Raw genomic sequence first — 26,435 nt, forward strand, 5'->3', positions numbered from 1 at the left:
ACTCTGTTTACGTGGGTTGTAATAACGGTGCTATGCAGGATCGCAGGCTCTGAGCTAACCACTAACCACTGCAGGTGATCGGAGTCTACAAAGAGACAAATAATATGACCAGTGTCGGTCTTTGTTTGATTAGCATTTTACAAGAAGCATTTGATAACATGTGATGTTGAGGAAATGGCAGAGTTTATCTTGAGATAGGTAGGTTCACAATCAACCCAGACATGCACTTACTAAAGTTGATTGAGAGTTCAAAAGGACACCAGGAGATTTTATATATATATATATATATATATATATATATAGGCTGTATATATAGGCTGGATTTGAAAAACAAATGCAAGAATGGCACACAAATTAGGTAGCTACAATGGTGTATTTAATGTCATTGTATATACATATATACAGTATATATATACGTATATATACAGTACAGACCAAAAGTTTGGACACACCTTTCTAATTCAATGGGTTTTCTTTATTTTCATGACTATTTATAAGGCAAGAAATCCCACTTATTAACCTGATAGGGCAGGTTGACCTATGAAGTGAAAACCATTTCAGGTGACGACCTCTTGAAGCTCATCAAGAAAATGCAGAGTGTGTGCAAAGCAGTAATCACAGCAAAAGGTTGCTACTTTGAAGAAACTAGAATATAAGGGGTATTTTCAATTGTTTTACACTTTTTTGTTTAGTGCATATTTCCACATGTGTTATTCATAGTTTTGATGCCTTCAGTGTGAATCTACAATGTCAATAGTCATGAAAATGAAGGAAACTCATTGAATTAAAAGGTGTGTCCAAACTTTTGGTCTGTACTGTATTTATATATATATATACACATATATACATACTGTACAGTATATATATATAGGATATTAATCTCAGAAATGTTCTAAAAAAACTCAGCAATTTTTGAGCTCCAAATGTAAAAAATTGAGAGAGGAAAAAAAAAAAACACAAAAATTTCAAGATTAATTTCGTGTAATTTTCCAGGGATTGGACCCCCATGGGGTTTAATGGTTTTCCTCAAAGTTATTCAGCCATACAAGATGAATATGACTCTCTTCTGGACACGTTCAGGATGGTAATGGGCATTTTTTTAGCCTTTCTTTGAGCAAGACAAAGCTTTGCTTGGTGGCAAACATCTTATGCTCTGTCAGACAAAACAAAGTACCAGTAACCACTGGTTCTCGACGCTGCAGTAGCACCAAACTTCTAAACTTATAGTTTCATTGTTTTCAGAGGAACCAAACTGTATACAAGGACCCACCTGTTCTATTTACGCTCAAAGGATCTCACATTCAAAATCCTCCAAATAGTCCTGCATCCTGTATTCTGCTGTGGCATATTTTGTCTCCCCACATCATCACGATCCGCCGGTGCAGCTAGACTGCCCTCTCTAAACTCTTAATTATGTCCTTAATGCAGGGGCACCACCCAGAGCCTGACTGGACCACATGGTGAAAGAAGGCACACAGCTGGATTACAGCCGGCAACCCCGACTTTTTCCTCCAGCCGAAATTATACTCCCTGGGAGAGATTTTCAGCCCTTTGAAGGTCATTTTTCCTTTTTAAGAGGACCTAAAGACAGCTGTGTGCTTGTAGCAGTTTCTATTCTTTTGCTCGATAATGACACAACTGCTCTCTCTGTGATAACAACCTTGCGCACGACAACAATACCTTATGGGACGCTGACATGACCACAAACGTCCTGAGACTTGCCTCCCGAGGAAGACGACTCTTTCAGGTTGATCTTATGTCTGAATGAAAGCAGAGAAAACTCGACATGGCATTGTTTTCGGAGAGCGTACAGTCTGCCATCTGAGAGTTGAATGGCACTGGTGAGAAAAGCGAGCACATACGGAGACCATTCGCAACTTTAATAGATTCCAGGCAAAGTCTCGCAGCTTCTCAAAAGGCAGATGCTCAGACTCAGAGCTGAGGTCATCGTTTTCTGCACACGTGACGGTTCCGTGTGTTCTGCTTTTTGATCAGCAATTGGTCACCATAAGTACTATTTTGTTTTGTTTTGTTCACGCTCTAATGCTGGCAAAAAATAAACTGTCGTCGCAGGCACGAACGATTTTTGCAACATTCGGAGTCGGAGCCTGAAAAACTCGCCTTCACGTCTTTGTTGAAGCTTAAAATGTCAGTCTCATCCATCTCTTTTCCGCCGAGTGAGGATCAGTCATGCAACTCCAAATCAGGGAAAGTTTGCACCTTGTAGAAACCGCAGCCACAATGAATCTCCACGTTATCGGTGCTTTTCGGCAAAGCAGGAAAAATAAATAAATAAAATAAAAATAAATAAATAAATAACACTAACTATTTTTTCCCTTCCCAGTTAAGCTGGAAATAAAGAACAAGTTCTATTGCAAACACATGGCTGCAAAAGAACAATGTGAGAACAACTGTGTGTTAAAATGGATCCTGACCTGGAACACTTCGCTGCCTCCTATCGCCTATTTGTTACACGATAAGCAAAGCCAATGTTGATGATCTACAGAAGCTTTTCTATTCACTGTATGTTGTTTTTTTCCCCAATATAGCGTAAATGTACTGTGATCTGAAAATGTGCAAATCTTCTGCATCAATGAATTCTCAGCAGAACATCCCAGTTTCTTGCTCTCTGTGTTTTTTTGTTTTCTGTGAAGTTGCATGCTAGACAAGCTGCTGCCTCACCTGCTGCTCATAAAGAGCAATGTCTTGTGATTCCGTCCCAAACAGCTGTTTAACTACATGACCTTCAGGCAGACTGGTTTGCTTTTAAAAGTGCTCTGCGAAAGCGGATGTGAAATTTCTGCACTGTCTGCTCAACTGAACTGAGCACCCTGGACTATTCTGGTGCGGAAGTAGTAGTGTCCTAATTAGTGTCCAATTAGGACACTACTGTTAGTGTCCTAATTGGAACGCGAATTCTGCATCTATACATGAGACACAGCCTTTAATGGTTATATTGTCCAATAATTTTTAAATCAAAACCTGCCAAAGTGTTTGTAATCTCCATTTTTTTAAACTGTTATATTACTGAAGAATCCTAGAAAATGCTCCATGTAAGAGGAAAAAGTAGAAACGTTTGAGCTATGACACAGAAATTGTTTTCTCATGGTCACCTTAGTTCATTTTCAGGGGCTCCATATTTTCTTGACCACTGCAGTAAGTTCAACTAAATATTTTTTGTCTGGCTTGCCAGTGGTTAGAGGGGCTATGAATGGTCAGTTATGACTAAGACTTTATTTTTCTGCTAATTATTGTCCCTGTAAAAAAAAAAAGCGAAGAAAGAAAACTTACCCAGCTGTGTCAAACAAGATGACCAATTGCGGGAAAACGCCGACGACACAAACATGCATTTATTATGTACAGCTGTGCTTGTTGATGCAGAACCACAAGAAGGCAAATAAAAGCAACCAAGGCTTTGAGAGTAAGTTGGAGTAACTTTGTTTGTATTTTACCTTCTTGCAACCACCTAAGAATATCTAATTTCCCCCCCCATTTGTGGTCGACCAGATTCAGAAGTGCCCTGTAAACAAGTTAACAGGTAGTCAATGCGGCTAACCTTTGGTGTTTAAACGATGACCCAGTTTCTGCATTCACAAAGCTGCTGACGGAACTTCAGCGAACAAGTTTTGTTTGACGCTGACTTTTGAGATTGTCTTCGTTTTGACACCGCCAAGAATGCCACAGCTCTTAAATTCCTTGGCCGTTTGCGTTTCGGTTTTTATTTGTCTGTTTTGACCATTTTCGTATTGTTTGTTTTGTTCTTTAGGCCTTGCCATGCTCTGTTTATTTCTATGTGGAACTGTGAGTCTGCTGAGCTTTTTTTTAACTACTTCTCAGTCCAGCGTTCTCACGAATGACCTGAAGGAAAAGCTTTGTTTCTTTTAAGGTATGTTTGACATAAAGGGCATTTAAGCAACTTGGTTACTTGATTGTGCTATAAAATGGCCTCACAAATACGTAATACTTTCCCTTTAATTTTGTATTAAGTAAAAAGAAGAATGCTGCTTAATCCTTTGTATCATTTGTTTTTAAGAATTCGGGTGAAATGATTTCAACTATACTACTTTTTACCCTCTTTTGTTTGTAAGAGACCAGGTCCATTTTTAAGCTTTTTATGCACTTTTACGAGTTTTATTTGTGTGGTTTCAGGGACTAGCGGTACAACCCCACCCACTCTTCCCGCTGCCCAATTGTTTGTGACATTTGCTGTGCTCGTTCTGCTAAGACTGTGGGAGAGCATGAGCAAATAAAGCATTAGCTTTCAGAACCGTGTAAGTCACCCAACGTAATCAGTTGCAGCGGACCACACTTGAAGCTCAGTTTTGTTTTGTTTTTTTTACTTTTTGTGAAAGTTTTAAGCTGAAAAGCACTGTGCAGGTGACACTCTCTTTTTGTATCTGCTAACAAGTAGAGTAAATGTACAAGAATCCATTAACACACTTCTCTTTACCCAAATATGATCCAACTCAACCACTACATTTAAAAACAATTTTTTATTATTGGTGCCACCACGAAGGTATTGGATTCTCCTAAGCTGTGGATTTCTTCCGCTACTCCAGTTAGCTGGGGATTCTTGAAAGTTCAACAATTTAGATGGACAGACGCGTCTCGGATGATGGTTTAAAACAATCCTTTTGTGAGATCAAAGCTTGGGATGTTTTATAACCTAATTCTGCTTTTAACTCTCATTTGGACCCCACAAGTTGTTTTTTTTTTTCTCTGTGTGCAGTCCAGCGGGGTCACACTGACCCCCCCTTGCGCTTTTACAAGATTTTTTGTTTTTCGTATCCTGTGTGTGTGATTTTGGGAACTGACGGTGTGATGGGACACACACACACCTCCCCCTAACCCCCAGCTTTTTCTGTTCGACTGTGTCATTTTCAGCGCTCGTCCTGAGCGTCGCCGACAGAAGGGTTCATCTTCTCCAGAACTTTACTGCTGACCTATCCGGTGTTACTTTGCCTTCATGATACCGTTTGAATCTCTAACATTCTCTAATAAACCTCTGAGGTCTTCACAGAATAAATCAAGCTGTTCTGAGATAATGTCACCAAAGTCTAGCAGGCAGGCAACTTCTGATCACATTAGTTGTACTGGGTTTTATTTAGGGGTGTCAGAATAAAAGGGGGCTGAATTTATACAATACGCCAACCTTTACAAACTTTTGAAACCGCAGCTGTTTCCACTTCACGATTTAGGTCTTTCTTTTTGTCGGTCCATCTCAAAAGTCTTGATGAGAAATACTGCAGTTGTGGGTTGTAACTTGGCACCATAGTGGCTTTAGTATTCATTACAAACGTGCGCAAAACTTTGATATTCAACTAAGGTAGAAAAAATTTTAAAAAATTAGCAATTGCTGTGTTTCTATTAATTAACAAATGCAGTTAAAATCACAGCTCAGCACGTTTGTTCACACAACAAGCCATTAAAGAGCATGCCCCGCCGTCATTTTCGTATCACTTCCTGTCACTTTCTTTGTCTTTTCCACCGGTTGTTTACATAACTCATGTGATGCAGATAAAATTGTTTCCATTGCGGTTTTTCGGCATACAGTAATTTCGATACAGCCGGAAAACCACCTCATCCTAGTGCAAAAACCTTTTATCGAAAAGCGCGTTTCCATTAAGCAGATTTTTGTCAAATTAAGCAAAAAAATTTTTAAATAATTTTTACAATTCCTGTTTGCTCGATTCTGCGGTCAGTGGTAATAGCGAGGGCACAGTCCACAAAGACAGGTCAGTTTACTGACCCTGTGGGAGGAGACAGTCGCCTGAAAAGGAGTTCTATGAATGAGGCTGACGGCTACTGCCTGTGAAGCAGACCAGGAAATGTGAGAGAAAAATAGATTTTCTCTGCTGCCTACTGAGAAGAGTGAACCTCTGCTCTATATTGGTAACACATGTTCACCTAAGGCCCATGATAAGTCGCTTAAGACAACATTTTGAAAGAATTAGGATTTCGTATTTCTGCGCTACATGTTTTACTTTCCCCCTTCAGGTTTTTTATTTAGTTGGTCTGTCAATGGGAGGGGAGGTGGGTCAAAAAAATGACCACACTTCAAAATCGACATTTATTTTACATGAGAGAGCAAGCCGTTTCTGCGCGTATGCGGACAAAATGATCTCAAACGTAAGTGCACCGAGTTCTCCAACAGTTCTGCCGCGCAAATTTTAATCTGTCATAATCAGTGGCTTCCTCCACATAAAAGGAGCTGTTATACTCGCATGTACAGACATAGATCCACCCAGAGGCTAATGGCTGGTTGAGGGCCACCCACCTCACATCATAGAAGACTCTCTAGCTTTCTGTCCAGTCATGCTATTGATTTCTTTCCTCATTGACTCTGCTAATGTTGACCTAAATATTAAGTAACTAAAATAGCAGAATGAGGGTTAAGAAAGACTTAACTCCAACTACTGAAGTTTGACTGGGAGGCGAGCAGTGAGGATTTTATGTACTTGCTAGAGTACATCTCTTTTCCGTCAGCATTTTTTTTTTTTTTTTTTTGGACCGTTGAGTCAAGACGGGTCTATTTCTATTGGACATTTCAACAACGAGGCAGTTCAAAGTGGCTTCACTTCATAAAGACATAATTCAGCAACAAATAAACAAGCAATAAAACATTACATATTTTCAAATGCCCTCATCAAAATCATCTAGAAAATTTGCGTCAAATATTATATAGGTAGGTTTTTAGTTTTGAGTTACAGGAAATCAGTGTTTCGGCAGTTTTGTAGTTTTCTGGACGTGTGTTCCGGATTAGTGGAGCATAAAAGGTAAGGTAATTTTATATTTATTATATTATTTATTGTATATTTATTATTTATTTAGCACGTTTTACAGCAACAAGGCAATTTAAAGTGCTTTACACGAGTTAGAAGGAAATACAACAAACCAAAGGAAAGAGGAAACCCTATGTTTAGGAATAAGTAGTCTGTGATTTATGAACTATTACTGGATTTTTGCTCTGATAATGTTGATCTAAGGTAATGAGCAGTTTCTCTGGATAAGCTCGTATGAATTTCTCTGGATTCTAAGTTTGTTGTAATTCCTGAACAGATGAACTAGATGCTCCTGTTGTAAGAATAAGTACTCCATAATTTATAAGAAGCCGCTAAACACTGCTTCTTCATGTTTGGTTCTGGTTCTGGGAATGCAGATTAGACTAGAACCAGAAGACCTGAGCGGTCTGGAAGGTTGATCCAATGATAAGTCTTTCATGTATTCTGGTGCTGAGCCATTCAGTGATTTATAAGTTAACAAAATTATTTTAAAATCCATTCCCTGATCTATGTTTCATGTAAAAAAGGATGTAAATACTTCACTAAGCCACGCAAAGCCAATATGATACTTTGCTGCAATTTTGGAAATGTTCAAAAGGCCCTATTAACAAAATACTAATTGTGTGGTTTAACATTTTTAATGTGACTTTTTCTCGTTTTATGAATAGAGAAATTATCTCTTCAAAATCCAGCTGAAGGGCCAAGCTAAATCCTGACGCATGAGTCTAAATAACGGCGCTCTGCAGTTGATACGGTGCATAATTATAAAGCCATCTCGCATCCGAACATCCCAGGAGTCTTGACGTGAAACTTTTAACTTTTATCAAAGTAAGCCATCATTTTGGATGCCTCAAAGCAAGAGTGTGCCCAGACAGGAGAACATTCCTGCCTTCTCAGATGTTATGCTAAAGCAGAGTGTTGAGAGTCTGGTTGCCATATTGCTGCCTTCTGATTCCTTCTGCTGAATGAAGCCACTTCCTATTATAAACACCTGTACTCCGCACCAAGCTACCTTCACTGAATGGCAAGTGATTTCTACTCTGTTGAAAGCTTTCTTTTTAATACGGAGTTATACATGGCCTGATGAGAGTCTGTTGAAATCAGAGCTTTGGCTACGTATTTGCATAGATTTACATGTACGATTTATGATGGCTGTCAAAGAGGCCCATGGGAACTCTGGAAGAGATGCAGAAATGAAGATCTCAGGTGGGAGATTTCTCCACAGGACAACTATTAATTGTGAAGTACACAATTTTGATCTAAACTAAGTCATGATTTTAAAGAATAATCTGTAATTTGTCTTCTTTCTCTGCCACAAGTCATGAAGGAGGCAAACCTTTAAAGAAAAGTGCTCTGCTCTGATGAAACCAAAAATGTGGCAGCATCAGGCAGGCTGTAGTATGTTTATTTTTTATTTTAATTTATTTTATTTTTTCTTCTTAACAGCAAAGCTAGTCGAATTTGCTGGTGATTGTAGGGCAGCCCTAAACATAGAACTGGTGCTGCAATTAAAGAGTTCAGGTCAGGGTTCCATCAAGCAAATTATGGAGCTTTTATCAACATATTGATGTGTTTATGTCCAGAAAATGACTGTTGTATATGTTACCTTTAAATTTGGCCTCAGTTCACATACATATTTGTTTTTATATCAGATTACTGTACGCATATCATGCAACATGCCACCACACTAACCCGAGAGACCACACAGTGAACACAGTCGCTACAGGTATGGTTACAAAAAAACACAATATAAAGAGGTTTCCCTGCCTCGCAAGCTAAATCTCTAAACCTCCTTAGGCTACTAAAAAAAAACAAAAGTGTGAAGATTATTCACGTTTTCTGAATACAGTAGCGGCCAAAAATAATGTTGGTGAGAAGTTTGGTTGTATTAGAGGCAGGGGCAAGCCTGAGCGTACAGAAAGAGCCTTTTGTGGTCAGCCTCTGCGCAGGAGAGCACGGTTTGTTACCGTGTAAACAGTAACAAACGGTGTGCCTCTGAAAATGCTCAAGTTAAAACTGCTGTTTCAGGCAGAACTGATTACAAATATGAAATCCTATTTTCCTATTTCAATCAAAGCAGTAATAAAAAGAACGCCCCGAATGTTACATCAGTCTTCTTTAAAGCATAAAACGAACATAACTGAGTATTTTCCCGTAGATGCGTATGTGTTGCCTGGTAACCGCACGCTGACCGCTAAACACGTGTGTGTGTGGGCTGTAGTTTTACTTTTCAAAGAAGAAAAATGCAATTGATGTAGGTTTAAGTGCACAAAAGCATTTAGGAAGTTGTTTTAACAGCGGTGAAGCAAACAATCCAACAATACTCTATTTTATGTTGAATAACAATTTAGCTAAATTCTGTTTAAATCAATTTCCAAATAGACCAGTATTATTACTATTATTCATCAGTACTCCTAAGTTCTCAGTGCTTTATTCAGACGTTTATATATATATATATATATATATATATATATATATATATGGTATTTTTGTGTCTTTAATAAAGATGATGATGAGTGATTATTACATGTCAACTGCGGGTCTCCCAACACGTTGAAGAAACACTTTATATCATTAATTTGTAAAACTTCATGAGGAAATATTTAAAATTACCTCTAGTTTTTTCTCTTTTTTTCCTATTTCATCCAAACAGCCAAACTTTGATGTGTTATGATCTTGACCTACAGTCTTCAACTTTCCACTTGTTTTGTTTTTTTCATACATACAATTCCTAAAAAAAAAAGAAAAAAAAAAATCTAATAATTTACTGGATGTTTTTTTTTTTTTTTTTAGCAAGTTGGACATTGGCCACACTTTCAGTCATTAGCATACTCTTGGCACCATTCTGAATACTTTGGCTCAAACAAAAATACGTTGAAGTAGTGCTACTTTTACTTGAGCAAAGTTTTTACGTACTCCACTAACCTCTGGTTGTGAATGCTGGTTGTGAATGCTGGTTGTGAATGCTGGTTGTGAATGCCATAGAAGAATTTGTGAATGAAAGCTGAATGCGTTCCACCCATTGTCTCAGTCTTTTTCCCCAACAGGATATCTGTCCAGCAAACTTCCAGTTGTGAGCCAAGCGTAGCATTCCTGAGGCTACCATCTGCTTTAGTCTGCCTGGCATCTTTCAGTCACATCCATTTTTGCCGACTCATCCCTCAAAGACTAAACAAAAATGCTTGATTCAAAATGTCACTTATGAATTAGTGCATTAACACCGAAGTGCAAAGCATAACATTTGCTCTTAAGTCTTTTTTTTTTCTTCTTCTTCTTGAATTTCTTATTATTTTTCAAATTATTAAAGCATAAAAAGAATTTCTAGCAATTAGGCTTTGCTCTTGATGACAGGAAGCAAACGTTGCTAATGTGCTCCCCTGTTTTATGAGCTACAGGCAGATGGGGAAGTGGCATGAAACCCTTTATGCTCAGGCATAGATCAGGACCAGGGAAGCAGCGCTGCTGTCTGCCATGGGGGCGCCCACAGCCGGCATCTGATCCAGTTTGGCTGGGAAGGATGAGCTGGCCGAAGAACGGAGAGGCCGGCCAGCATCCATGTTGTTTTAAAAAGGCTTTTAAGGAAGCATGAAAGACAAATGAACGCTATGGTGGTAAAATAATAGATCTTAAGTCATAACTCCAAAAGTACAATCTCAAATGTTGGCAAGGTGAATAAATATTAGACAATTCAAGGTCAAATTTCTCGACTAAAGGTGCAGTACGTAACAATTCTAAAGAATATATCTGTTTTTAAACATTTGTTGAAACTGTCACTATGTTGTGACAAAATGAGATGGATAATCTGTGGGAAAAAAATCAAGCTTCCTCTGCCTTCTCCACTGCTGTCCACTGCCCCCTTTTCTGTCCCCTGAGCTGCAGCGAGAACATCCTGTGGTGCTAGCTGCAGCACAGACTGTGCAGCAGCTACCCTCCATGCTAAGGCTAGTTAGCATGGAAACCGATAACAGTAACAGTAAGTTGTCTCTGCCATTTGCACATTTAGCAGCGAGTACATGAGTTTGATTGACAGCGCTAAGCCCCTCCTTCTGGGTCTGATTGGTTGTTTTTTGGTCGGGCGCGGTGCATTTAGCCAGACAGCAGCAGTAGCGCCTGGACGAGGTGGAGGAAACTGATCTTTTTACAGATTATCTGCCTCATAGCAAACTATCACGAGATGGTAGTTTTAACAAACATGTTAAAAACATATTCTTTATAGGAGTTACACACTGTACCTTTTATTGAGCTGTTTGTCCAACATGTATTGATGTTTTTATACCTAAAAAGGCAGGCATATTTATTGGCACCTCTGGCAAAGATGAGTGAAACGCTTTAGTATTAAAAAAAACCCAGGAAGTATCATTATTATTATTTTTTAATCCAACCTTTTAACTTGGATTTAAAAGTTAAAAGACTGAAAGGTTCAAAGGTCGGATTTAAAAGTGGTTGATTAGTAGTCCAGACATCGATACTTTTTGAAACATCCTTACTTATGTGTTAATATGCTGTATATTTTTTTATATTTTCAGTTTTCTGACAGAGTCCAACAGATTTCTATTTGAAATGTTCTATTATTACAGAAAATGCACGATGCCATGCAGTTGTGGCAGGTTTACATGGCTATTATTAAATGAAACAGACCCGCAGCATTACAGACCCTCTACCATGCTCAACAATGGCCGTGAAGTGCTTTTGTGCTTTTTTTCCCCCCAGTTTTTGTTTTATTCCAATTCCACCTGGAGGATTTTATTTTATTTTTGGCAAGAAATAAATAAACAAATAAATAAATCTGTTCAGCCAACTTGAGCAACAACTATATTTGTTCTGACCTTTCATACAGAAACGGGGGCTTAATGGCAAGTTTGTTTTAAGTTTTATTAATCCTGGAAGGGACTGATAAAAATAAATAAATAAACAATTCTCATAGTGATAATTAGGTGGAAGTCATTATGAGTGACACGGATGTATACAAACTGATTTAAAGAGTGATTTATGCAGTCCATAAACAAATAATGTAGGGCAGAAACTGATAAATGCATCAGTCTGTGCCATATATGTTTGATGAAATCCTTCCAGCACTTTGTCTGTTTGTTTGTTTTCTGTTTTATGGACTTTGCCACTTTTTATTGCACACGCACTCGGATAAGACTACTGGGGGCGCATTACGGAGCTAATGGGTGGACCCGGAGGAGAACTTCCAGCCCCGTGATTTGTTTATCGGGGGCTGGTCGACATGTCAGTCCCCCTGTAAACGTTGCACTGGTTTGCGGAGCTTGTCCAACCCTCCCTGTCCTGGGGGACGCACGAAGTGGAGCGGCTGCGCTTGGTGTGCGTTTTTTTGTTAAAGCCCTGATACCTTCACTGTGAAGGCTGGGCGCCGGGAAAGAGGATCTGGCCCCTCTTTGTGGTGGAGAGAAGAGGCTCAACTCCCCCCTCCTCCCCTCAACTTCCCCCCCTACACACACACATATGGCTCCTCTGTAGGACAGTTTCCATTTTTCATTCGGGATCGTGGAAGGGACGCCGAGGGAAAAAAAAAAAAAAAAAAAAAGAGGGACAAAAAGGTCACCTGAAGTCGCGCTCACTTTGTGGGACCCCGAACATGGAGATGCAAAGGTGGTCCACAAGGTGGAAAACGAAACGTTGGCTTATGGATTCCACTAGAACTGCATTCGTCACTTTAACACTGCTTCTGCAGGCTGCTTGTGTCAGAGCAGGTAAGGAACAACGAGAGGCGAAGTGTAATGAAGTGTGAGCGGGGCTGAGACGGAGCGCCGGCTGGATGAGGAGGAAAGGGTTGAGCGGGGTAGTGGGGGGGGGAGAGTCGGACTTTGAGCGCAGCAGCAACAGGTTTGGATCCTCGTAGCGCGAGTTTTATTTATAAAGTGTTCTGTCTCGGTGTCCAAAAAGAAAAGCAACTAAAAACTCATATTTACGCATGAATGGAAGCGTCTGCCCAGAGGATGAAACATTTCAGTCTGTTAAATTGATCCTAAGCCGCTGGTATGCGCTTAGAAAGACCCGGGAGCAGAGCAGCTTTCTCCTTTTCTTCTTCTTCTTTTTTTTTTTAAAGATTCACTTCATCTCAAAGACACCTTTTTTTTTTTTTAGAGTGGCGGTCCTCTGGGTGGATGCGGACGCGGTTAGCTGGGTGGATGTTTGTTGGACCCTTCATTTTGATGACATTTTCCATGTATTTGTGAAGGACTGCTTGGATGCAGTACTTGATAGGGTCATGATTTTTCGGGTGCCATACGCATTAAAACTTTGCTTCTTAATAAGATATTTGGCCACTTGGGTGGCCAAACATCCCCAAGTGGGATATTTGGGGATATTTGGGGCCACATCCCTTGTAGCGTGTACAGTGCTCAAGATAGTAAGGGGAGCGGTGTGGTCGTCCTGATGTTGGGAAAGGAAGAGAAGCTTGATGAAAATGCAGGTGAACTGGAATCAGCTGGTGATTTTGAACAGCATCCATGCTTTCCTGATAATGTCCGTATGGAGTGGCAAGAATGTCACCCCATCCGTCGAGTTGCAGGGATGTGAAATTGCAAGTCCAGACTCACTTTAATTGACAGTAGCTCCATATAATGCTTCAGTGGGTGTAATGCCATGACCCGAAGAGGAGATGGGCCCGACTGGATGGGTGATTAATTGAAGGCTGTGATGCAACCTGCAATTTTTGTTGGCCCACACGGCAGGCAGTCTGTTGGCACATGGCGCTGGGATAACTCCAAACTTTGGGATGAGGTTTATTCTTTTTCTTTGTCAGAGGGGTTACACAAGGTCAGGCAGACGAACCCTATCTCCATGCTGCCCTGGTCCACACTAAAGGCCCAGTCACTGATGTCTGGCCCGCTACCCTGCCTCCACCCCCCACCCCTCGTCTCTCTCCAACTTCTAGCTTTGCACTCTGATGCTTAGTAGGCTGCAGGACAAGGCTGGGTTGTGTGATCGGTGGGACCGCTTCCCCTCTAAGTACTGAGCGCTTATTTGATGAGGGTCCTTGTTGCACTTCCCTATGATTTCGGAGCCTTCAAAGGGCAGGGCCTGCATGAAGAGCTAGCCCACAGTCATAATAGGCACTGTAGTCACATGGCTCAAGATTATTCAGGCCTCACACAATGGAGGATGGACAACTGAGGTTTAATTTTGCGGAACATATGACGCAACCATTGGTTAATTCATTGTACTTTTAAAGGATCTCAAAGGAAATTGCGATAATAGCTCGACCAATTGGAGTCGGTTTCACTTAACATAGAGTTAAATAAGGTGTAACATCTAATTTAGCTTGCTGCTGACGCATCCTGCTGGATGTCTGCTGAAACAGCACGCCGGATTTGCATAGTCTCACCTTTCCTGTTAACTCCTCTCCAGGTCCTGTCTCTTCATACATACGTTTTCAAGTATGCCGCTGCAGGGCCCATCTGTGTTCCTCTGTCTCAGTCAGTCAGTCCCTTCAGAACTGTTTATAGCAGCCAGAGCGGTTTCTGCAGGGCGCTCCAGCAGTGTACAGACACGTTTTCTCAGCCCCCGGGGCACAAGCTCAGATGTGCATTCCAACAAAAAGAAGAAAAAAAAAAGTTTGCATTTTAAGAGGACTTTGCTTAATATGTTCAACTGGAAAGTTCAGAGCTTTGTCCACTGAAGCGTCGATGGATTTATAGCCTTTGACCTACCGGTCGGAGACAATCTGTTTGTCCGCCAGAGAAAGGAGAAATAGATGTCTTGGGTCAGAATTTGAAACAAAAATTATCACGGTCTTCTTTATAGCCATGACAACTAAGGCTTTGCTTTACCCTATACACGAATGATGATTTTCTTTTTATTATTTGTTTATCTTTTTTTTTTTCCAAAGGGAGGCATACATTAGCATGAGTTGATGTGAGGAAAGCCTAAGTAGGGGAGAGTGGAGAGAAGGAATGCTTTGAAAAACTGGGTAGGTCTGAGTGAAATTTCCTTGGTATGACACTCAGCATAAAGCCGTCTTGTTTTAGCCGGCAGCGTGATGGAAGCCGAAGGAAGCCAGAGGAGAGGAGGGAGAGCTGGGGGAAGAGGGTGGGGAAGTTAGGGGGTAATATATGAAGGGAGAGACATTCTGACGGAAGACGGTGTTAGAGTCTCAGGGAGCTGCAGGTGAAAAGGTTTCACCTGTGTTTTTTTTCTTTCTTTTCTTTTTTTTGCTACTGATTTACCTTGCTGTAAAGGCGTAAAAACAACATCAGCGGTTCCTGTTTGTTTTGGTTTTGTCGATCTCGGATTTCTTTGGCTTCATCCCAGAGAAATGCCCTTGTGCTATCTCTAAGAAGACAGGGGTTTTACCGTGAACACGGCGCAGGTGTTGTCCAATCTCAAGTTGAAGTAAAGCTGCTCCTCCCATTGTTCCACACCTCCCAAGTCTGCATACGCTTGGACAGAAGAGACAGTCTAATATTTGAATCCTTCCTATTGTGTAGGCTAGAGAGTTTTCCTTCAGCTATGCGGCCTGTTTGCTTGTCCCTAAGGGCAAACACACCGACTTATCAGGTGCAGCCTTTCAAAGCCTGCACACACTCATTTGGGCCGCCTTAATGGATTGGCCTGTGCTTGTGTTTTCTCAACACCTCTGTGTGAGGGTCGCAGGCTGGACAAGCTGCAGCATCTGGACTGTTTGCATCTGTGCACAAACTCAGAGTGAGGTCGCCATTTTTTTAAGAAACACGCTGGTTCTAGGCCTGTCACGATAACAAACCTTCCTGGACGATAAATTGTCCCAGAAGTTATCGCGATAAACGATAACATTGTTGTTTTGAGACCTTTTTCAGGAAATATAATGGTAATGGCATAGAAATAAAAGAACACTCTCTAGAAGATCAATAAACCTTAAATTTTAAAGAATATTTAACAATGGAAGTGGGCAACATTTTAAATATCCAAAGTAAATAAGCAAAACAACAAATAAAATGAATTGTGAACTCTGTAGACAAAATTGTTCTTCAAAAAAGGGCTAGTTGAGACCAAAGCACCAGACTGAAGACTTTTGTTGAACAGTTTTTGGTAGAAAGAGAAAAATGATTAATTATGCAAATGGAAATTATTGAGCTCGTTTTGATTTATCATGCAGTTAATTGATTTATTGCTTATTGCGACAGCCCTAACTGACTCATCTTGAAGTTGTTATTGCCTCTGTTAATATTTCAGCATTCAGACTGGAAGTAATGTTGCTTTGACTTAAATGCATGTTATGATTACTTGCTGTAATCTGCTTACTTGGAGGTTAACTCAATGTGGGTATATGTAGGTGATTCTCATTTTTACAAGCTGAGAGGAAAAGGCTTAAGAGACTACAGTCATGTCTGCCTTTGACAAAATGCAGCCTAATGCTGATCGGCTTGCAGGGTTTTGCATGGTGCATGATGTATTGGCTGAAGCAGGTCTGTTCTTGTCGCATGCAGTTATGTGATGAATGCAGACGATGAAACATACGGTGCTGTAATGTGTTTGGCCTTCTTTGTCTTCTATTTTTGCTGTTTTTATTGTCACAATTGAATATATGAAATCATCAAACAAATTTTTGTACGCAAAGAGATGCAGACCAAGTTCAAAAAGATGTTTTATTTCGATAAATAGGGCCAACTTCGTCTGGATACTCTACTATGTCAAAAACTAGCTACCCTCTGAGGTTAGCAATGATCAGCGTCACCCTATGCAACAACTGCTTTATTACAATATATTTCCTTTTTTAGAATTCAGTTAAAATGGAGGGATTTCAAGCCTGGACTTGCTGTTTAAAGTCATGCCAGATCAGCCCAGTGAGGTTGAAGTCTGGACTTTGACTAGGACTCTGCAAAAATTAGCTTCTTGTTGTCACCCAGAAGTGTACCTCGCCATGTGTTCGTCTACATGAACCGAATGCGCTTGAGCTGAAGTTCACAAACTGATGACTGGATGTTCTCTTACAGGATTTTTTGCTCAAGAGCAGAGTTACTGGTTCCCTCAATTATCAGCAAATCATCCAGGTTCGGAAGTAGCCAAAGAAACCCAGATCATTACACCACCACCACCAATTTTGAATGTCAGCATAATGATTTTTAAAAAAAAAGTTTTTAATGCGTGTGTTATACCTGATGTAACAGAATGCACACATTCCAAAGAGTTCCACTTTGTTTTTCCTTCAGCACACAGAATATTTATTCAAAAGCATCAAGATGTCTTTTAGTAAATGTGAAACAGACCTTTTGTTGTTGGCGGCAGTTTTGGATCTCTCCAATAGATTCCCAGTTTCTTAATATTGAATAATAAAAATAGATTTTCTCGGAAGCAGACGAGGCCTGCAGAACTTTAGGTCTTACTATGAGTTTTTTTGTGACCTTCTGACTAGACCTGTCGCATTAAACGATAAATCAATTAATCGTACGATAAATTAAAACTATTGACGCCATTTTAATTATCGGCTTTATCGCCTTTTTCTCTTTCTGTTAATGACACTGAATAAAAAAAGGCTCAACTCCGTGCTCTCCACTGACCCTTCCTTCCTCATTTCCTTAGTGTAAAGCCCAGCGCACATGACAGGATCTTAGAGCTGTCGGCTGATTGTCGACCCATTTTCAAAACCTGACAGACCACACATTAGCCGACAGAAATCCTAGGTGTAACTGTTCCATCGGGTTCGTTCCTGCCATGTGGTGTCCAACAATGGGTCCAAAATAATGGCTACAAGTCCAGTGAACTAATTTTAAAACCAGGCTTAATCAATGCTTTACTACAATCTACCTGCAATGCATGTTGCTAGTGTCAGCGTAAAGTCCTGACTGAATGAAAATCATTAGAACCTATCAGATAGTCGATGTGCCCATTTTCTCTATTTAAATCTAATGATTACTGAAGGGCAACATAATATACAGACTTCATAATCTGCACTCTCTTGGCAGTATTTATTTCCACTTTGGCTATATGTTGTTTAGTTTTTATTCAAGTACATTTTTTGTTAATTTTTTGTTAGAATCCATTTTATTTTTGTTTTTGTTTATTTTGCTTATCAGCTCCAGTGTTAAATGTTCTTCTGAAAATAAAGTGTATCTATCTTTGGCAGGAAATCACATGCATTATTACGTCATTTCCATTAACGTCATTTCCATTAAATCAGTGTAAAACGGTCTTCAAACAATATTATCGTTTATCGCAATAATTTTTGAGACAATTAATCGCTCAGCAAAATTTATCGTGACAGGCCTACTTCTGAATGAGTTTTTGATGGGTTTGCCACTAGTGGGAATGTTCACTACTGTTCAGTGTTCTCTCTAACACAATGACATGTAAACCTTTTCAGTCATCGGACAGATGTCATTTGGTTTTTTCTTAGTTTTCAGAATTGCTTTGAAGTGAGGCACAATGCTTTTGCTTGTTGACAGACATATTTGTTCTGAGTGGTTTGTACTGCTCTGGCGAAGGCATTGGTTCAACTAACTGTCCTCAGCTGTAGTGGGAAAAAATTGAGGTAATTACAGTTATTTTATGAACTAACAGAGAGGGGGATTACTTTTTTTGTTTTTGCATAGGGCCAGGTAGGCTTGAATGCTTTTTTAATAAATAACCCTAATCATGTTTAAAACACTGCGTTGTAAAAATAATTTTATTTATTCATCTTTTTCTGATATTAAAATTTGTTTGACATTCTGAAACATTCTGGTGTGAGAACAATGGAAGTAGGCAGAAACTTGGTTAGCTTTTAAAGATGGAGGCCATGTTGGTTATAGCAGCTGGAGGAGAAGGGTTGCTAATGTTAATGTAGAAAGGAAACACTGCCTTTTTCTTTGCTGTTGCTGTTTTGTTTTTTTTACATAATATTCCTTTATTCTTTGTACATGGCAAGCCTTTTTGTTTTGCTGCAGAGTAGATTGTTGACCAAAGCTAGTTAGCATTAGCATGTGTCCACTATTTTGAACTTAAACAGCTGATATTGGCTTAAGCAGTAAGCTTAACAGGCTAATAATAGCTTAAGCAGCCAACAAACGTTTGCTAGTGTGAATTAAAGTGATTGAGACCATCCACTGACACACATTAAAATTATCAGCATCATTCTACCTTCTTATGACGTTTTACGTCAAGTCTGATCAGGTTGTTGTATAGTTCCAAGTCATGGAAGTGAAACCTGCAGTAGGTGTTGTTTTAGTTTGTTTGGCTCAGCTATTTCCCAGACAGTAATGGGCCTCGTCACACCGAGTCAGTGCTTTAGCTTGTCTTCAAGCTAACGCGTTATACTGAGAGGTTATTCTGACAGGAAGAAGAATGATGATTATGCTCCCTAGGGGATTTTGTGGGAACACACAGAGGCTTCTTTATGTGAAGTGCACCAGACTGAAGAGCCTTATCAAAGTAAACCTACCCAGGTGTGATACAATTCCAACTCTGTTGCTACTTTGTTCATTATGGTGGTTGGTATGCTCAGTTATTTCCCGTCTAGGGAGCCTGTAAAACCGGGTCCCTGCAGCACTTCCTAGCACAGCTGTTTAGATATGTATGAGTGATTTGCCTCAACACTTTATCAGGATGCTATTCAAATTTTCACTTGGCAAGATAATGTTATTATTTATAGTCTTCATGCCATTTAAAATTTGTTTTCTGGTAAAGAAATAAAAATGGTCAGTTCACTCCTTTATCCATTATTCACTTTTGACATTTGGGTTGATTGTATCCGGCCTTTTTGTTCTATGAACTGTGTCAGGTACCAACCACAAGGAGGTCATATTCTGTCACAAGGCATATTAGTCGTCTTGGTCTGAACAATGATTAGAACAACAGTCAACAGAAATTGAACTGAATCTAAACTATTCAGAAAAAGAAAATGCCTATTTGATTTGAAAACTTTCATAGCTGTTGATCTCCATAATTGACAGAAAATACTAATTTACCAAGAAAAGTAAACTGCAATGGCTATCTAGATGTGTGGTTTGTTTACAAGTACAAAGTGGAAGTAGAGCATGACAAAAAAAAGTAACGCATAGTCACAGAATCGGGGTATGAATCGGCACAGAGACAAACTGATCCATAACTGGCTCAGACAAAAACATATTACCTCCACTATATACATAAAAAAACTCTTCATATTCCGACCTTAAAAATGCTCACTCATGCTAACCAACGTGTTTTCAACATCTTTCCTCCACTGTTGTTTGAGCCTGTAGGTTTGGTATGTTGTAAATGTTGTATGTTGTCTCTTGTGGAAAAAAATGAGAACTTGAAGTGAAAATTTTTCATTTTATTTATACAGTCTAATGAAATCAGAAAGTCTCGAGTGCAATGAACTGATGTTCCATTTTCTCTTTGAACAGCAGAGCCAGTGGACGTCTTAAAAGCGTTAGGATTTCAAAATTACCCCGAAGGAGTGACAAAAGTAACGGGATTTTGTGCAAACCGAAGAGCATCGAAGTCAGACTCAGCCTACAGAATCGCCAGGCAGATCCAGATCAGCGCCCCCACCTCACAGTTATTCCCTGGTAAGATGAACCGCTTTGTTTCTAGTCCGTTTTGCATGTGTTGGTGTGCAGTCTGATGAAAGCATAGTTACTCACTGTTTACTGTTTAGTAGAAATCCGACCACAAGGTACAAAACTTTCATATAAATCATCATAAAACTTGAACTACCTTAGTTGGTTGCAGTTACCCAACAAGCTCCTGTAAAAACTTCACCTGCCTGTTCCATCCTTCTGTTTTTCATCCAGGCGGCGTTTTTCCTGAGGATTTCTCCATCCTGACCACCGTGCGCCCCGAGTCTGGCCTCCAGTCCTTCTTGCTGTCCATTTACAATGAGCAAGGAGTTCAGCAGCTGGGTGTAGAGGTGGGACGCTCACCTGCTTTCCTGTATGAGGATCAAACCGGCAAGCCAGCCCCGGAGGACTACCCCCTGTTCACCTCTCTCAACCTTTCTAATGGAAAGTAAGTACATTTTCTTTATTCGATTAAAGCCTGTTTATGCTCAGAAAGATTGGTCTGGACTTACGGATGACGGTCGTACAGAGAAATTTGCATAACATCAACTCGAGCCAATTGAGGGGTCTGAGATTTTGCACGGGAAACAATGCAAGACATAACATTTATGTTTCAATGCTGTTTTCTACGGCTGCTTCAGAATGACCACGGCTCCAGATGTTTTACAGATGTTCTTCAGTTATTTCTTCCTTTGTTGCATTACTCATTTGATCATAAATGTGTTTTCATGCTACATCTCACAAAGGCAAGACAAGACATGATCATTGCAGTATTTTTGGTTAAACTAAGACTTAACTTTTTTATTTATTTATTTATTTTTTTACAAATTGTGAAGGGCGTTTCAATGAATCTCTCATAAGACCAGTTCAAACATTGCAGTGCTTCTGCTCCAAGGTGGTTCTAATGCTCACAAATGCATCAGCAATGTCCTTTTTGTTTTTACAAACAGTTCAGTTTACAATTAAGCACCATCGGTTTAATCAGTATAGTTATTTTTAAAGTTAATCCAATACATTACAGCCGAAAAGCTATGTTAGCATTGTTAGCGAGCAAAAGTTAGCATTTTTCACTGCTTTGTTTTGCTCTGAAGATTTTCCTAAATAAACAATTGGAGTTTTGAGGCTTTTTTAATGCTATGGGAGCTAGCTTGCCTGATGAGAAATCTTCACGAATTGACATTGTTGACACAACAGGGAAACTCAAGTACTGCTACTTCCTGATTTCAAAATAAGGAGGGATTTCTCAAATAAATTAGATAAAGCACAAACTGGCATATCTGTAGTTCTTGTAGTTCTCTACATGAAAACGATTCACATTCTGGCAAAAGCTGAAAAGTGCTTACAATGACAAAAATCCATATTTATTCGTAATAAATTTAACATAGTGTTTGTACTTCTTTTTTTTTTCTTAGATTTCCATTAAGTCTTGATTTAAAGCAGGAAGCCAATCCAGTTGCAGCACAGGTTGTCATGACTGGAATATCCGTCTCGTCTGTGTTCTGTGGGTACAAAACAAGTCAGAGACAAGAAGACGTTGGATTACTGAGCCTCAGCAGTGCTGTTATGGGCAAACTGACCTCATCCATGAACTCCCTGCCTCTGTTATTTTAGAGCGGGGGAAGCAAGGAGGGGATAGAAGAAGCTCTACATTTCCTTTCTGCCCCCTTAGATTACCTTACCCAAACCAGAAACAGTTCTTCTAACCCTTGGGAGAAAACCTGATTATCCACTCCCAGCTGAGTTGTCACTCAGATCTTTGAAGCTGAAAAAGGCCCACATACAGGTGCAGGATGAAATGACTTAGCACACTGGACCTTTTGGGAATCGTAAAACTACAAATAGAACTATTAGCCCATTCTGTCTTTTTTTTTTTTTTTTTTTTGGTTTTTAAAATCTGTGTTCATGTCTATTGCTATTATAATCTAAAGTGTTAAAATGTTATTTAAAAGCCTTGGAAATGTTCTTTTCAGCTCGTTTTTTTTTTAGTAAATTATACACCATTTATGAATTTCTGTCTATGAAATCATGTCTTCAGCAGAGGATTTTACCAATTCTTGTTTTGGAGGCAGTCCAAGACTAGATCCTCAGTGACTCAGACTGTGTATTGTCTGCAGTTCCTGTGGAGTCTTGTGTGCTGAGAAATAATAGACACAGCAAATATTCTGACAAAGAGAAAAATACATTACTCTTTTAAAATCTCTATGTAAAGTTAATTTTCACATTAACAGAGATAAAATTGATCAAATCAGTTTGATCATCTCAAAATTCTACATAAACGATTTGCAAAATACTGATTTGCATGTAGTGTTTCATATAAGACGTTGCTGTACTGATCTCTTCTGTATTTGTGGACACCGTCAAGTAATACTTTGGTATTTTTGAACTGAGGAAGCAGACGAGCAGTTCATAACTTACTAAGAGGAGTTAACTGTTCATTCTCATTTAGCTCAAATTCAGAATCATTTGTCTCAGATGCTAATGCTAACAGCTAGTCTGAGGAGGGTCTTGACCAAAATCGGCGGTCCTAAAAAAACTACATCCAAAAAGGTGATTGCGGCTAATACTATTTAATGAACCTTTACACTGTTGACACATTTGCGTTGGGTGTTTATTTACACAGAAGTTGAGGATTATTTACACAGAAAATTGTAGGTTAGAAGCAGTGCAGCCCCACTGATGTTCTTGTGTGAAACAGGCAACATAACAATATAATACAAATGTAAACCGGTATATTTTAGCAACATTTTATTGATTTTTACACATTTTTAATATGGCATTATTAGTAAATGTTTCACACATGAAGATCATTGGTGGTGCACTGCCTCCGAACCTTTCTTTAGAGTGTGCAAATGCTAAAGGTTCATGCTAGTTAGCATAGCCACCGATGACAACGGATAAATGGTTTTCCTGCAACTGTGAGTGATTTCCCTGCCGTTAGCATTGCCGTTGGCTCTGATTGGTTGTTTTTGACTGGGAGCGGTGTAGACACGGAGGAAGTGGAGGAGCTTGACTTCTTTCATAGATTATCTGTCTCATAACTTACTGTCACAACATGAGAGTTTTAACAAATATGTAAAAAATAAAACACATTTTTTTGTAAAAGTTACGTAGTGCAGCTTTAAATCTTGGCAGGAGCCATTCTATATGAACTTTTCAGGCACTCTAACACTTCCTCCCCTAGTCTAAAACCAGGCATGTTGGATGTGTGATAGCCTGACAGTCTGTCCAGACTGTACGCCTCCTCCAGATCTCTGACTGGTGGGCTCGGTTCCAACTTCCCAGCAGGGGCTGGTATTGAAACATATTGAATGAATAATTTAATTTCACATACAAAAAACATTGTGGCTCAAGAATCCTCAAGCACCAGAGTAGAAATTATTCATGAGCTCAAATGGTTGCCTAGGGTCGCATGTGAGTCCGACACCTCCGCTGCCGTTCCACCATTCGTCACTACGTTCAGGAGCTATTGCATTCCAGGCGATAGCGGACCACATTCTTGGCCCCACACTTTTGCCCCGTTTAGCACAGGATTATACTCATTAAACTCCAAACTTAATCCTCCTTCTGGGTTACTCGGCATGACAGACGTGGTGAACATTGTGGAAAGTGTGTGTCAAGATCCAGGAAGGCCTTTTTCCTGACAGAACAGGAGGTGCAGTCAAAACACTCTTCTAAGGCCAAGGATGAGACCCTTGCCATGCCACGGTTTAGGATGAGAACTTAGAAAGCTTAGATTCCAAAAAGTAGCATTTCTGATCTGATAGTCATTCATTTATTTGGTAAGTTTAACACAGCTAAACTATGCAGACACATTCCAGGGCAGGCAATGGAGCTTAGGGAGAAATAAACGTGCAATACCCTGTAAGCTCAACACTGCTGCACAAAGGATTACTTGTCACCTATACAGCAGGCAAACAAATGCTGACTTAAAGGAATAGTTCAGGATTTCTTAAAGGGGTGTTCTATTAAAAGGTAAACAGATAAAATTTTACCTGCAGTTGGTAACTCTTAATTTTAGTATACATCCAGATAAGTTGGACCTGAAGATTGAAACTAACTGTTCGCATAACAGAGACCAACGCATCATAGGTTCATGCTAACTAGCATTAGCATCCAGGACAGACCCTACTGATGGGGAGGAGTTCACATGACCATGATTGACAGTGCTAAGACCTCTTTAGGTCTAGTTAAACAATAACTAGACTTAAGAATCATACTTAAACTAGAGTAACATAGAATAACTAGACACAAGACATAAACATAATAAGCTAGAATCACTAAGAAAGGACTGAACCAGAGTAGAACAGAAACACGGCTGATCTAATCACAGAAAAGGAACCAAGGAAGACAGAAATGAACAAAACTCAAACCAACTCAAACCCAAGATCATGACACTCCAGTAGTCTTATGGCCTGACTCGCTGTCTTGACGTGATTTTTGTTAAATTTTTTGTTCACAAAAATTTTTTCAGATGTTTTCTTTTTTGGGGTTTTGCTCTGGGATCCTTTGTCAACCACACTTTGTAAACACACTGCAGTGACCCCAAGCGTTTAACCAATAGCTTTCAGATTTGTTTAGAAGATTTATAAGGGCTCTCTAAATGCATTATTATTCTTATTACCACAGTGTTTTATGGAGCTGAACTTTACCTTTTCTGTTTGAGTAACTTCTGCTTCCCCTTGACTTTGACCAGGTGGCGCCGTGTGGCCATCAGTGTTGAGAAGAAGACGGTCACCATCATTGTGGATTGTATGAGGAAGATCACCAAGCCTCTGCTCAGGAGTGACCAAGGCTCCATCAGCACCAACGGCATTACGGTGTTTGGCACCAGGATCCTGGATGAGGATGTTTTCCAGGTAAAGCTTTCAGAGGTGGACTGTCTCAAAGCGTTTCTAGTGAGTTCCTTCGACTTTTAGCAAATCTGCTGAGATAATTTATTTTCTACATGATTTAGGTTTATCCTTTTCTGCCGGCGAGTAAGACTTGTGTTGTTTATTTATATTCTGTCAAAACTTCTCTCAATTTGAGAAAATCCCAAAAAAGGATTCAAGGTTTCCCCAAGAAAACTTCCTTAGCAGTGATTCGTCCTGCAGCCCGTCATGTTTTTGAGTGACAAACTGTTTAAAGTTGACAGGAAAGTTTAAAATGTCACTTGATAATTATGTGTTATTGAAAGATTAATACCCGATCACCAACTATAAAGTTTTAAAACATGCAAACATTTTAAAAAGACTTAAATAAATGAGCAATGCTTAGCCTGGTGGGGGCACAAGTAAAGCCTGGTGACCCTCCCAGGCTTATAATACACTGAGGGAAACCCGGTGGTGATGTCATTGCTTTTTTTTACCCAGTTGATAAAGTGGGCACACTGTTTAAACTTTCTCATTCAGCACAAAAGGTTTGTTTTACTGATTTTTAAGGATCGTCTACAATACTTTACTTGCCAAAAATGAAATGGGTATATGTGGTCTTTTAACATCTAAAGAAATAGATCTCTGAAGACCCATCGTTGCTCTTCTTAGGGATCGAGTCCTGCTTGAAAAGTGCAGTAATTACAGGAAGTACAGGCTCCGTAAAGCAATTTGTGGTTAGAACAACGTTTCTATTTTTTATGAAAAAAATATTGTCTTACAGAAATACCGCTAAAATCTGTATCCTGTGTTAATCGCAGTGTTTTGCTTTTTTTTTAAATGGTTTCCAATAATGTTGTCATGTTTGCACACCAAATGCAAATCTGAGACACTTTCACATATTGACAAAACACTGGCTCTCATTTAAAGTAATATGAAAGTGTTTCTATTAAAAGCAAAAGAACAGAGAACACACAGAGTTGACATTTAATGTCGATCTTGAAGACAGAAAGTTATTCCATAATTAAACACAAAAGGCTCTTTCTCTTCAATTTAAAGATCCCGTAACCACGCAACACTGGATCAATGGATTTTGATGTAGGTTACGTTTTACACATTTGTCTAACTTGTTGCAGATGCAAAAATAATCTGCGAGGATTGTACATGTCTTGATGCAGCTAGGATTAATTTGGTCACCCACCTGTCATGAGACGCACATACTGATAGACTATTGTTGTTCTCTCAGCTTCTGACTTTTCTTTGCCGGACACAAATGTAAAGCTATGATTTGTTGATTTTTTTTATGGGTTTTGTCTCTTATGAAGCACTTCATACTCCTC

At 39.5% G+C, this 26,435-nt stretch overlaps 1 protein-coding gene and 1 long non-coding RNA gene across 7 annotated transcripts in view; one reads left to right on the forward strand and one right to left on the reverse strand.

Annotated features, from left to right (window-relative positions):
• Positions 1-216: 216 nt before the first annotated feature.
• On the reverse strand, positions 217-6,989 carry LOC114136588 (uncharacterized). Its single transcript, XR_003593843.1, has 3 exons — positions 6,950-6,989; positions 5,159-5,161; positions 217-226 (listed from the first exon to the last, which is right to left on the reverse strand). It is a non-coding gene; the product is annotated as an uncharacterized LOC114136588 (long non-coding RNA).
• A 5,069-nt stretch (positions 6,990-12,058) lies between these two features.
• col11a1a (collagen, type XI, alpha 1a) overlaps positions 12,059-26,435 on the forward strand; it is a 98,898-nt gene continuing 84,521 nt past the window's right edge. For 3 of the 6 annotated variants that reach the window (XM_028005575.1, XM_028005572.1, XM_028005574.1), the window contains exons 1-4: positions 12,059-12,496; positions 20,090-20,254; positions 20,480-20,693; positions 24,939-25,101. In XM_028005575.1, the coding sequence (XP_027861376.1) occupies positions 12,382-12,496; positions 20,090-20,254; positions 20,480-20,693; positions 24,939-25,101 (657 nt within the window). In that variant the 5' untranslated portion in view covers positions 12,059-12,381. The remainder of the gene's footprint in view (positions 12,497-20,089; positions 20,255-20,479; positions 20,694-24,938; positions 25,102-26,435) is intronic. The other 3 variants (XM_028005576.1, XM_028005577.1, XM_028005573.1) reach the window with 2 other exon arrangements.

Source organism: Xiphophorus couchianus, chromosome 21, assembly GCF_001444195.1.
Source record: "Xiphophorus couchianus chromosome 21, X_couchianus-1.0, whole genome shotgun sequence".
Taxonomy (NCBI): Eukaryota; Metazoa; Chordata; class Actinopteri; order Cyprinodontiformes; family Poeciliidae; genus Xiphophorus; species Xiphophorus couchianus.